This window comes from Dipteris shenzhenensis, chromosome 21 (genome assembly GCF_047967505.1).
Source record: "Dipteris shenzhenensis isolate YYH24624 ecotype China chromosome 21, Dip_SZ_1.0, whole genome shotgun sequence".
In the NCBI taxonomy this organism is placed as follows: Eukaryota; Viridiplantae; Streptophyta; class Polypodiopsida; order Gleicheniales; family Dipteridaceae; genus Dipteris; species Dipteris shenzhenensis.
In genome coordinates, this window is record NC_141616.1 from 53,057,134 (window position 1) to 53,070,016 (window position 12,883).

The 12,883-nt window shown below is 46.6% G+C and overlaps 1 protein-coding gene across 1 annotated transcript in view; it reads left to right on the forward strand.

Annotated features, from left to right (window-relative positions):
* Positions 1–12,883, forward strand: part of LOC147889059 (Tetratricopeptide repeat (TPR)-like superfamily protein) — a 247,182-nt gene that overhangs the window by 207,988 nt on the left and 26,311 nt on the right. Inside the window, exons 15-17 of the mRNA XM_087392741.1 lie at positions 1,998–2,106; positions 8,994–9,059; positions 9,219–9,284. Coding sequence (XP_087248867.1) covers positions 1,998–2,106; positions 8,994–9,059; positions 9,219–9,284 — 241 coding nt within the window. The remainder of the gene's footprint in view (positions 1–1,997; positions 2,107–8,993; positions 9,060–9,218; positions 9,285–12,883) is intronic.

The window sequence follows — 12,883 nt, forward strand, 5'->3', positions numbered from 1 at the left end:
GAGGAATCTAGGCACACCTGAAAGAAACCTCGTCCCAACAAACAAACATCCTTAAGGTGGGGGGCGAGCTCCTAGGGAAGTGCCGCAAGCATCCAATCTCTAGCCTGTGATTTGGAGGGGTGTGAACCAAAGATGTGTGCGAAGAGAGTCGTGGAACACTCATGCTCCAAGTCCTTTTGCAACTGTTGCACTCGTCTTTTGAAAATGTGACGGTTCTCGCAGCCGGTGTGTGCGGTAATGCATTGACTGAATGGGTGCCCATTCGTCAATTGAGGTAGGGAAGGCCGACTCAAACACCCAAAAAAAAACTCCGTCCGCTTTCCTGATGCCTAGGAGACCCCCAAAAAACCGGGGTACACCTGAAGGGAGAAGGTGAAGAAAGGAGGGAAAGAGGAGAGAGAGCAAGTCAGAAGAAGAAGGGGGTAGGTTGAAAGAGGAGGGAGGTTGAAGAAGGGGGGAGCTGGAAGGGGGGAGAGGGAGGGCAGCAAGGGAGAGAAGGGAAAGGGACAGCAGGAGGAGAGGGGAAGGAGTGAAGAGGAGAGAGGGAGGGGAGGAGAGAAGGAGGGGGGGAGAGGAGGAGAGGGAACGGGGGGGGGAGGTGCAAGTAGCAGCGTGGGGGGGGCAGCGCAGGCAGCAGCACGGGGGGGGGGGGGGGGGTAGCGCAGCAGCAGCGCGGGGAGGAAGGAGAGGGGAGGAGAGGGGAAGGGAAGGGCAGCAGGTAGGGAGGGAGGGGACGGAGGAGGCAGCAAGGAGGGGAGTCGAGGGGAGGGCAGCAGGAGGAGCGGGGAGCAGCAGCAGGAATCTGGGAAGGCAAGGACCTTGCTTTTCCTTTTAAGTAATGGTGGTTGTTAAAAAGGGCTTCATGACATGAAATGACAGTTTGCTTATTGCAAAAAATTAACATGTTTTTAAGCTGTATTGTTACATTTGTTCGCGTATTGCTACATTTTTTCACATATCAAAGTGTCATTTTTAGTAGCAATACATCCTTGTATGTCTAAAATGCACGGCCTTACCAAACTTCAAAAAAATGTGACTGTGATGGATGCATATGGTTGATTTTTTCATGTGGTAAAATGTTTGATGTGGCTGTTGGCTTGTAGCCAAGGTCTCTCACATTAGGCCATCACAAGGGTGGGCTCAAGGGCAAAGATGGGGTGTAAGGCCATGATTTTGATTGAGGATCATGCCCTTGGATCTGATGTCGCAACCAATTCTGAAATACATGCAAGCAAACTTTATTCTTTTTTGCACTTCCCCTCTTCCTATTTTAGCATCAATATGCTAAGGATGTGTGTATCTTTTTAATCCTCAGCTAACTATTGCAATTCGTCGGTTGACTTTACAAAAGCTTTCTATTTTCTCCCCCACATTGTAACAGCAATGCATTCTAGGCAAGGAACGTTGCTTTCTGTAGAATTGGGAAAATTGTAATGTGATGCAGTGGGGTGCCAATGATGTCGACCCAAGGGTTTGTTTTGGACTAATACGTATTATTTGTGGTACCGTGAAGTCAACTATGAACTTGTGAAGCTTAAAATTCAGGCTCAATATCTTTTGCCCATAGTTGATTTCTTGCAATTGGAGATCGAATTTTTCCTGCTATTTCAAGGCAATATAGTTTTAAGGTGGAATAAGCTTGTATGTTTAATGTGGATCATCTTCCACTTTTGCATTGGATACTTTGCGTTAAGATTTGGTCCATCATGAAATAAACCATATTATTGCACCATCATAAAGGAATGCGAGTAAAGAAAAGGATGATGAAACTGGCAATGCTGAGCAATATGATAAGAAATGTAGCACATGAAATCTAAATTTTGTTTATAGTATCTCAAATGTTTGGATGCGCACACTTTGAGTACGATGCTGGATTCTTATGATCTGTTTGTATTTTTTGTAAGAATTGATTGCCATAGAAACTAGTTTTGAACATAGAATATGTAACTCCTTGATATATTTTGCAAGAAATACCCACCTAACACAATGTGTGTCAGGATTGCAGAGCCACAACTGAAGGATGCTTATAGTAGGAAGGATGCCCTTGACTCGACAAGGCAAAAGAAAGCTCTTCAAGATCCAATTTCACTATACCCCCTCTTAGTGGTAATTGTTCCTTGCCTCAAAATCTAGGTGATATGCTGTAGCACCTTATGTTGTGGAACAAAGTATAGCCCTATGGATTTCATTGCAATAGCTTTACTGGTATGCACGCACAATCACATGCTGATATTAAAACATTTGGTATGTGTGCCTTCATGTCTTTAGAACAAGTTTCTGCCACCAAACGCTTGTATTGTAAGTACTAGCATGTTGATATACAATAGCTAGATTAGGTTGGATGATGGATACCTGCATATCATGCATGATGCCATTTTTTTGGAGTTAGGCTAGCACGTAAATCTCACAAGGCTATCAAGGGAGTTTTCTTAAAATTCCCCCACCTCATATGCCTTTCTTCTCCTGTCCTTGTTTTGGTTCTCATAGCACCCCAACGTGATTTTGACCATAGTTGCCAAAAGAATATCTTGATTACGTTCCAAAACTTAAAGCATTTTAAATCACTTTGATGTATCAGTAATTAGAGACAAATAGAAAAGAAAGGTGGGAACGAGGAATCTTTTGAAGTTTTTATTGAAACGTGCTGACGGTGAACTACGGTTTGATGGCTAAGGTCAGGTTGATCAAAGAGCCGAGGTCCTTTGAAGAGGCAAAGGACAACCCAAATTGGCAATCCCCAATGGAGTCCATTGAGAGGAATCAAACATGGAATCTGGTCAAGCATAAGGTCATAGAGACACAATGGATATACAAGGTCAAGTAAAGTCTGTTGGGATGCTTGACAAGTACAAGGCATGTCTAGTGGCCAAGGGTTTTGCATAGCGAGTTTGCAGAGTGCCAAGGACTCAGAGTTGCAAGATAGGCAAAGCTTCCACGTTGATCAAGGGACTCTAGATCACATTTTCACACTCCAAGGTGTCGTTGAGGAGGCCAGAGCACGAAGGCAGAGAGTTTATTGTTGCTTTTTTGGGTTCCCGCAAGGCTTTTGACGTAGTGCCAAGGGCTCGTCTCATCCAATGCTTGCAAGATTTGGGATATGGTTGGGACACTATTTGGACATGCATGGCATTTTATGAGGTAGGGTTTGGGCGGCTAGAGGATGGACATAGGAGATCAAAGAAAATGACCTAAGGTCATGGAACCAAAATCCATGACTCGATCAAGAGCCATGGAAGCAGTTGGAGGTACCGAGGGAGCACTCTGTCGAGGAAGAGTGCTCTGACATGGAGGAGCTGTACCAACACCCTGTCGAGGTCGAGGAGGAGGTGTTGGAAGTGTAGGTTGAGGACGTGATGTTGGAACTGTACCACCCCCCTGGCCTGCCAAGGTCTAGGGGGAGCTGTTGTACCTAAAGGTTTTTTGGGCCTCTTATTCTTTGTTTGGCATTCCCTAACGGTCTTGCAGATCTTGCACTGGTCCTGTTTGCCCGCGATCTCCATTCTCTGTCGAAATAAAGAACCATCTGACTGCTGAAGCATGATATGATCATCTGATAAATTAGGGTCCAATGTATGGACCCTAACTCTAGGAACCCCATCAAACTTGATCACCTCTGCAGCTATCGAGGGCAAACCAAGGAAGGGGGGGTCTCAGTGGCAATACCAAAGTACTCCCCAATCACCAAGAGTAAGCAATGGTAAACCTGTGGGAGACCGGGAAAACGGACAAAAAAAGAAAACCCTTGCTTGGCCTCCTCCACAAGGTCAAAGCGTACCATGAAAGGGTCCAAAAGTTCTTTCTATGTCCCAAGTGCAAATACCCGGCTTTGAGCACAATGGTCGCAGCCTCCGGTGAATCAAAAACAACTTGGAAGAAACCTCACCCTAATAAGCAAACATCTTTAAATCGAGGGGTGAGGTCTGTAGGTAGTGCCGCAAGCATCCATTGTGATCTGGAAGGGTGAGACCCGTAGATGCGTGTGATCAACGTGGTAGAACTTTCAAGCTCTACATCTTTCTTGAGTTGCTACAACTCGTCTTTTGAAAATGTAGCTGCTCTCGCAGCCGGTGGAAGTGGACTAGGATTTGCTGAATGGAAATCCATCGCCAATCAAGGTGATTAGGCCGACTCGAAAAAAAAAAAATGTCCTATCCAACCCCGAAGTGCTGTGGGAAGAAGAGGTCAGACGGAGGTGGTCGGGAGGAAGAGAAAGGAGGATATAAGAGGGGCTGAGAGAGGGAGGCAGAAAGGGGGAGAGAGAGAGGGGGGGGGGCTGAAAGAAAGAAAGAAAGTTTATTAAAGTCTTCGGGAGACGGTGAAGGTCTATGAGACTAAAGATAACTGATACAATGAGCATAACGGTGGTGGTCTCAAAACGGGCCAGCCAACCGTTTCTACAAAAAAGAGGTTATGAAGGACGGTGTGTCTAGTCCTAATACAAAAAATATGTGTCTACCTCCCAATGATACAAAAAAGAAGGGGGGGGCACCAAAAATGGAGCAAAGGGGGGAGATACAATATATATGTGCAGGTGGTGATCGTCAGAGACCAATCATAGAGGGGCCGTCAAATGGGAGGCTTGAAAAAACCCTGCGATAGATGATTGGCCTCTGACGTCACGCGGCCTAGTCGAGCTCGGTCGTCGGGGGCGGCGGGTGACCCTGTGGATGAGGGCAACGGTAACCCCGGTGGGGCGGGCAGAGAGCAGAGACGAGATGTCATGGACCCGGATGTGTGAGTCTAACCACTGGCGCAGCTGTCGTGGCTCTGGCTCTCGCTCACGTCCGCGTCGTCGGGTAGACTGAGGAGAGGTATCCTGTGACTGGAAGAAATTAGTGATGGGCCGCTGGGTGTCCTCACGCTGTGTGTGCTGCGCGTGTCGTCGTGCTTGGAGAGAGGTATCTCGGTGGCGAGTCATCTCATGTAAGAAAGCGGCTAGGCATCGCGGATCCGGGAACTACAGCATGTGTGGGAGGGGGCCGAATCCGTCGCGGAAGAGGCTGTGGTACCGGCCTCGAATGGCATAATAGATAGGACATCTGAAAGCAAAGTGCTCCTCCGACTCGATCTCCTGCAAGTCGCAAAGTGGGCAAAGGCGGCCCTTTCGTGGAATACCCTCTACGCGTTCACTCTCGATCCGTAATCGGTGTGACGAAACCCTAAGTTGAGCAAGGGAGATCCGGAGCGCATGTGGTAGATGAAGCTGTGTGTAACCCGGAGGTGTAATGAAGCCCTCCTGTAAGATCTGAAGGCAGTGTCAGCGGTAGAAGTCGAGCTTCACAGGAAGCTCGGGGTGAAGAAACCATGTCTGCCAGGTGTGGAGTTGGAGCAGATCCGCTCGAATGAGCCGGTTGACCTCCTGGTTAGTGGGGGAGAGGGGAGATGGTGGAGCATCGAGGCTGTACTAAAAAGGAGGTAACCGGTCTAAGTCGAGGTCCAGTCGGGTGAACCAATTGGAAAGACGACTATACTAGCATCGCTGGTCCCCATCAACGGACAAGGCCATAGAGGAGGATAGGGCTAGCCAAGGTAGGCGGAGGCGACCGTCGGAGGAGGAGCTGAAATCCCTGACTCTGTGTAGATAAGTGATAGCCTAGAAAGCCGCATCGAGCTGTAGGGGTGAGGCGCCGAACTCTGCTAGAATGATCTGGTGTGGTATCGATGGTTTGCTGCGGATCATCCGAGCAAACATCAGTATCTGTAGGTGCTCGACTCGAGCCCACTCTGTGTCTGAAAGGTCAGCTCCCTACCACGGGCTACCGTACATGCCTACTGAGCAGACCAAAGAATCAAAAAGGAGACTTGGTCCGCGGGTCCTGGAAGTGGGAGTGGTAGCACTGTCGCTCCAGCCTGGCAAGAGCAGCGTAGCCCCGGCTGATCCTGGCCTGCATGGCTAGGCGCATCATGAAGATCGGGCCTGAGAAGACAACGCCCAAGTATGTGTAAGAGTCAACTATCTCAACAGGGTCGCCGGCGAAGAGGAACTGCTCTCGGTGCATAGTGGGTCTGGAAGTGTTAAAGATCATCACCTTGGTTTTCCCAAGGTTGACGTTCAAGTCATGTGTATCAGAGAAGACCTGAAGTCCATCCAGGTGTCGCTGAAGACCAGTAGCAGAAGAGGATAGTAGTACTACATCGTCTGCGTATAGGAGAATCTGGATGACAGCCTCCACAAGAGAGCAGCCTGCACCTCCAAGTGTCCTGATGGTGGTCTTGAGCTCGTTGATGTAGAGGCCAAATAGAGTCGGTACAAGGGACATCCTTGTTTGACTCCGATAGTACTCGTGATCTCTGGGGTCCAGCTGGTGCCAATCTTGACCTGGCCCGTCACCCGCTCATAGAGAGCTACTACTGCCCAGAGAACCTCTGAGACGTAGCCTAACTCCTGTAGGCGTCTGACGAGTCGGGCGCGGGGAACGGTGTCGAATGCCTTGCGGAAATCCACAAAGCAACAATATACTCTCTGTCTCCTGTGTCTGGCCTCCTCAATGATCCCTCTAAGTGTAAAAATGTGATCGTAAGTCGAGTGATCCATCCTGAAACCGGCTTGTCCAGATGCCCTTAGCCCCTGTACCTCTGCGCGAGCACTGACCTCGGCATCTAACACTGATGCATAGATCTTGGACATAACATGTCCAATCATGACGGTCCTGTAATTCCCTGGATCCATGGGATCTCCTGCTTTGTGGATGGGTGTGATAGTGTTTAGGGTCCAGGCTCTGGGGAACCTGTGGCAGACAGCTTCATTAAACAGCGTTGCCAGGATGGGGGCTAGAGTTTTGATGCCATAGGCAATAAACTCTATGCATAGGCCCTCATGATCCTTAGCTCGGCTGTTGTGAAGCTTAAGCGCTGCGTGGGTGACTCCCTGGGTTGTGAAGAGGGTGCAAGAAGTGGGGCAGGGGGTGGTTGAGAGGTCGGGAGGAGGCTGATCAGGGATATCATAGAGTGTTGTGAAGAGGGTGCAAGAAGTGGGGCAGGGGTTGGTTGAGAGGTCGGGAGGAGGCTGATCAGGGATATCATAGAGTGTATGTGCATAGGAGTGCCAGAGGGAAGTGTCTGTGAGGGGGGAGGGGGATCGGCGTTCTAGGAATTTTCTCCATAAATCCTTGGAGTTGCTACTAAACAGAATGTACAGTAGTGTATCCTCATTCTGGCACAGGAAGGCTAGCTTCTTGCGATGGACTAGTCGATGATAATCCCTGGTGAGATGTGGGTTGGCCCTAGCGTTTCGCTGGGTCGTGAGTCGGAGTGTGCAGCGTAATGCTTTACACTCGTCATCATACCAGCTATTGCAAGGGGTGGAGCCAACGGGTGGAGGGCGGGTGGACCGAGTAGTGGAAGGAAAAATGTGGCGGGCTGCATTGTGAAGGGAGTGGGTGATAAGGGCGGCTCGGTGATCTAGAGAGGGTATGGTGTCTATGTGTCTGAGGAGGGAGGCTAGGTGGGCTGAGTAATCAGGTGAGAGAGAAGCTGAGAGAGAGGCAGAAGGAGGGGGCTGTGGGGCAAAGGACGAGGTTGGGAGGGGCCGGGGAAGTGGGGTAGGGAGGGGCAAAGGAGCGGCATAGGGAGGAGGGGCATAGGAGGGGTGTAGGGAGCGGGAGAGGGGGGGCTAAGGGAGAGCGTAGGGAGGGAGGAGGGGTGTAGGGAGTGGGGGAGAGGGGGCAGGGGAGAGCGTGGGAAGGGGGCGGGCTGAGAGGGACAGGCAGTGGGAGAGGGCATGTGAGGAGGAGGGGGGGCAGTGGGAGAGGGCGAGAGGAGGAAGAGGGGGGGCAGCAGGAGAGGGCGGGTGAGGAGGAGGTGGGAGGGGAGAAGCGGGCGGAGAGGGAAGGGGGAGAGGGAGGGGAGGGGCAGGGGGAGAGGGAGGGACTGAGGGAGAGGGGGGGCAGCAAGGGTCAGGGAGGAGCAGCAGCTTGAATCGGAGACCAACTTGGTTACTTGATGTTTGCTAAATAGAGGGCCCTCCCTATTCTTGATAAGAATGGAATTGGAAAAGTCCTTAGATAAACCTAACTCTACAGGATTGCCACAAGGGTTAATGAGCGTTTTCCTTCTGAACCCTATCAATCTCCCCAATCCCTCACATTGTGTTGTACTCTAAATGCACGGGGCTAAAGGGAGATTAACTCAAATCACACTGGAGCTAAGGTTGATCTGGGATTGTCAGACGAGAATTAGATAATAAGGCCGTTTCCCTGTGAACCAAAATCCTTGATTACCATGTTAGCTCTACCAAAAAGATGCAAATCTACTACTATTTTTTCTTTAGCAAGCTGTGCAGGTCTTATGTACTTAGAAAATTCGGCATGTCTTCTTATATTAAATACACCAGCAGCTTGCTAAGCTTCTTGTGAGAGAAGCACCTTAGCCAGATGATGCTAAGACTAATGCATTGAAGGGGTATATCATGCTATGAAGTGCAAACAATTTAATATATGCCTCTATTATGAATGGAAGGGCTAGATTTTTATGTTTAGCTCAAAGTTACAGAAGCCATTTTGAACAAATGCTCTGCCAACAAACATCTTGGTTCTCTCTGTTGAAAACATCACAAATGTAGTGCCAAAAATTTGTGTCTATGTTGGCACACTGTAATTTATAGTTTGATATTGTGTCAATGAACCTCATAGAGGAACATGTACTGTGTTCAGGTTTGTGATGCTTGTAACAAAGAGAAAAGGAGCTCTGTGGTCGTGTCTACTTGTAATTGTAGTTTCTCGTATCATTAAAAGAGACACACTTTGAAGCTTTCCTACTTTCATTTCTTCATTCATTTTCCCTCATGAGAGAGCCCCTTCACTAGGCACTCATGGCAAATGCTTGGATGTGGTTGATTTAATCAACCTCTTAATGAGAACCATCTCGTACATATTTATGACTTATTTTTCAATCTGTTCCTAATGTCTCTCAATAATGTCTAATGATTGAACATGTGCCTCTAAATCTACTTAGAAATCATTACCTTTGATGTGACAGAATGATGATGCCTGCAGGTTCGCTCATTAATCACTCTGGGCAACTTGGGCATCCACAAGCTTGCATTAGTTTCAGATGCCAAGGTATAATTTTAGATTTAGTGTTACTCGATTTTTTGCAGGATGAATTTCTGGACCAAAAGACAGAATTATTGCTTAAAAAATCGATTTCCAAAGTAGAATATAGCTGTATATGAGGAGCCTTAGGCATACGTTTAACTATTTTGGTGATGGATGTGGCAGTTAGCATTCATAATAGAAAAAGATGCTGAGGAGGCTCTGCGACATGCCCGTGCTTTGTTAGAAGATGTGAGTTCTTACGTGCGAATGTTCATTTTTCAAGGCGTCTGTTGTCCTTGTCAATTCTTTATGTCAGATAATCAGTTCATATAAATTTTTGTGAAGCCTCTTGTATACAAGAACCTTGTGCTTTGACAAAGATACTTCATTTGGCAGCCTGATTTTCAGCATATGCCAATGTGGTGGAATCAGTCAAAGGGTTTGTGCTCCCTAAGTCATCACCCTTGTTGAATACATTAGGTGTAATTTTGCATGTCTTGTCATGCAAGCAAGTTTGCATGATATATTGCTATAATCCGCTTTCACTGAAAGGGAACCCATATGTTGATGGAACAAATTATCTCCAAAAAAATGTCGGTTATTGGTTTAGGTTGTCCTTCCTATAAGGCATTGGGTAGCAATTAATGCCTGGAAGATGTTTCTAACGTATTGAGCTATGCACTGATTGTATTATTCTTATGTTGGGCAAGTTTAGGTTTTTTTTTTTAATAATTCCTTTTATTGGTGGTATACCTGTGAACCATCTTGTAAACTTAACGAATACTTATCTTGAAAGGGAGGCTCTCTATGATGAGGAATGTAAAACAGCCAACAAATAATGGAAGACAGCAAATGCAGCAGGACAAGAGACAAGGAAAAGAAGCATCTAGTAAGAAAGAAGAAGACAACGTTCCTAAGAGAAAAACAGTCTGAGCATTTTGAGAAGCTCAAAAAAAATCCCAGAAATTTTTTAAAAGTTACTGGAAACAACCCCCATGGGGAAAGCGACATGGGAAGACATGATAAAGTATAGCAAGGAAATCTACAAGAGAGAAGGGGGAGAAAAGACCAACCAACGTCTCTCCATCAAGGCCACAGATAGTATCATCACAGAAAAAGGCCTGGTGAAAGGGTTGAAGAAATTAGCAACGGGAAGGCTCTGGACTTGCAAGGCTTAATAGCAGAGATGTTGAAATAGAAAAAACAAAAGAGGTGCTAACCATGCTAACAAATTAAGCTTTGGAGGAGGGATTTCCCATGGAATAGAAGCTCAATAGAACTGTACCAATCCACAAAGGAGGAGACCATGAGGCAGCAAGCAATTACAAAGCAATCATGGTAAGCAATTTGATGCCAAACTATATGGTATTATACTTGAACAGAAATCAGCAAATGGACAGAAGAGCAAGGAAAAAGAGCACCTTCTCATATGGGCTTCAGGCTCAAACATTCAACAATAGATCATCTGTTCACAATACGAGCTGCAACAGAGGGAGTCCAAACCTGGAGGAAAGCAATTTATTGCTGCTTTGTGGATTTCAAGAAAGCCTTTGACACAGTGCCCCACAAAATCCTATGGGAAGGATTGAACAGTTGCAAATCCCTCAAGAACTAAGGGAAGCCCCATTCAAACCATATGAAAAGGTCCTCACAGAGTTGGCAAAGTCACTCAAGGAGAAGATAATCATAAACAGTGACATAGGAGTCAAACAAGGCTGTCTCCTCTCACCAACTCTCTTCAATTTATTTATAGATGAATTAGAAGGTTTAGAAGTGACATAGGGGTCAAACAAGGATGTCTCCTCTCGCCAACTCTCTTTGGTTTATTCATAGATAAATGAGAAGATTGGATCAGAGCACACAGTGCTGAAGTTGTACAGATTGCCTGGTATGCCTTAATCCACTCATCCATGCAGATGATACAGTTCTCTTTAGAGAAGACAAAAAGGGCACGCAAACACACTTGGATGTGCTAGGTAAATTATGCCAACACTCAAGTATGAAAATCAGTATTGCAAAGAAGAAGGCCATTGTAATTGGAACAAGAAACAAGCAAATTTTCGTTGGTATTTCAAGTCCTATCACAACCTACAAATACATCGGGCTTCAGTTTGAGAACAGTGGAATGCATGCATGGAAAGAAGAGTCGTTGGAGGCTTGAAACCCTTATACAGCTTCCAAAACAAATGCAAGCAAACATACCTATGGAGCCAGGGAAATGAGGTGGGTTTTTTTTTGGGGCCAAACAAGAGACTTCTATTAAGTATGAATGAAACTCAAAGAGCAAAGCTCTAGGGAGAAGTACAAGCAAAACATGAAAGGACCAAATAAAACCAAGCTCTTGTAGTAAAAGAGCTAGAAAGAACCAGGGTTGAGGCTGATAGTGCCGCCTCAACCTTGTGGGGGCTTCTGAGAAGAAAGGGGAGCCACTCCATTTCCTCAACAAAACTTTCCTCCTGGTAGAGGTTCCCCCAAATGGCTACCAAAGTGTGTGTGTCCATCCAGATGCTAGCCAATGTGTGTGCTAGGTAGACCTAGAAACCATCCAAAGCATCTGTACATCTGGATCTTCAAATATGCCATGTTGCTATGTGTACCAGAATCTCCCATGAAGTATCCACAGATGCATGCACAGGTCTCTATCGGGAGGCAAGAACATTGTCCAAAGAATATGACTCAACCAAATGCCGTCAAATCAAAAGAGTCCCAGAAGAGTCGTGCCTACCATAAAACCCGTAAGGCCTCGGGGGAGAGCCATGCTACCGAGCCCCAGGTCATGAAGAAAGGAGAATGCATAAAGATGCTCAAAAGTCTAGCGATCCCCTTCCAAATGATCCTCACCTTTCTGCAGTCCCATATGCAGTGTTGAATAGACTTATCAGTAGAGAGACAACGAGAACAAGTGGAATCTGCCCCGAACCTCAAACTCCACTGGTTCACTACAATCCCTCCATGAATAGAGAGAGAGCCAAAAGAAAAGAGTGATTTTTTTATTCCTGAGGGATTTCCAGAGCCTCTTCCAAAAGAATTTCTACATATCAATAGAAAACTAAAAACTCTAGCTTCCAGCCTCTAAGTCTGCGCTAGAAGCTCCTGGCATTACTAACCGTGTATCGAAAGAAGGAGAAGCTCTTCTCTCGGTGCCCTGCATCAATCCATTCCCACTCCCTGGGGTCCAACTGCAAACACTTTATAGACACACCTCTTTAAAGCCAAAATCTCCATGATCCCAAGGGAATGTGACCTGGATTAGGGTCTAAGTACCATCCTAACACACCTCTTTAAAGCCAAAAGTCTCCATTATCCCAAGGGAATGTGACCTGGATTAGGGTCAAAGTATCATCCTGATTCCAAAACACACTGTTCCACATGACCTACAACCTTGATATGCTGAAATGCAATATGCATAAGAATATCATTCGTAGATCTCGAAAGTTTGTCGCCAGATTGAACATGAAAGACCAAGGCATCTCCATCTGATCCCCATAGTCCCGCAATCCGAAAAGGGATCCCTGATCTTGTAAGGCTCCTAGCAATGTGTCCCTAGAGTGAAATCTATCATCCAAAAGAACCCAATCCAAGGGTATGGTTGCATCAATCTGTTGGTTTTAAAATAAAAGTGATATATTCCATTCAAAACGAATCATACAACAGGTGGGAGAGAAAGTACTCTATCCCTAGCCTCAACAATGTGGCAAAAAAGCCATGGTGGTGGTCTAAAATGCCACGACATCCCAAAAGGGGTCAAATGAAAAAATAATGAGCAGACCCATGTCCTCATGAAGGATAAAAGTCTCCCACGAGCTGCCAAAGAGGTGCCTGTACACCGCTCCCACTAACTCCTCAAA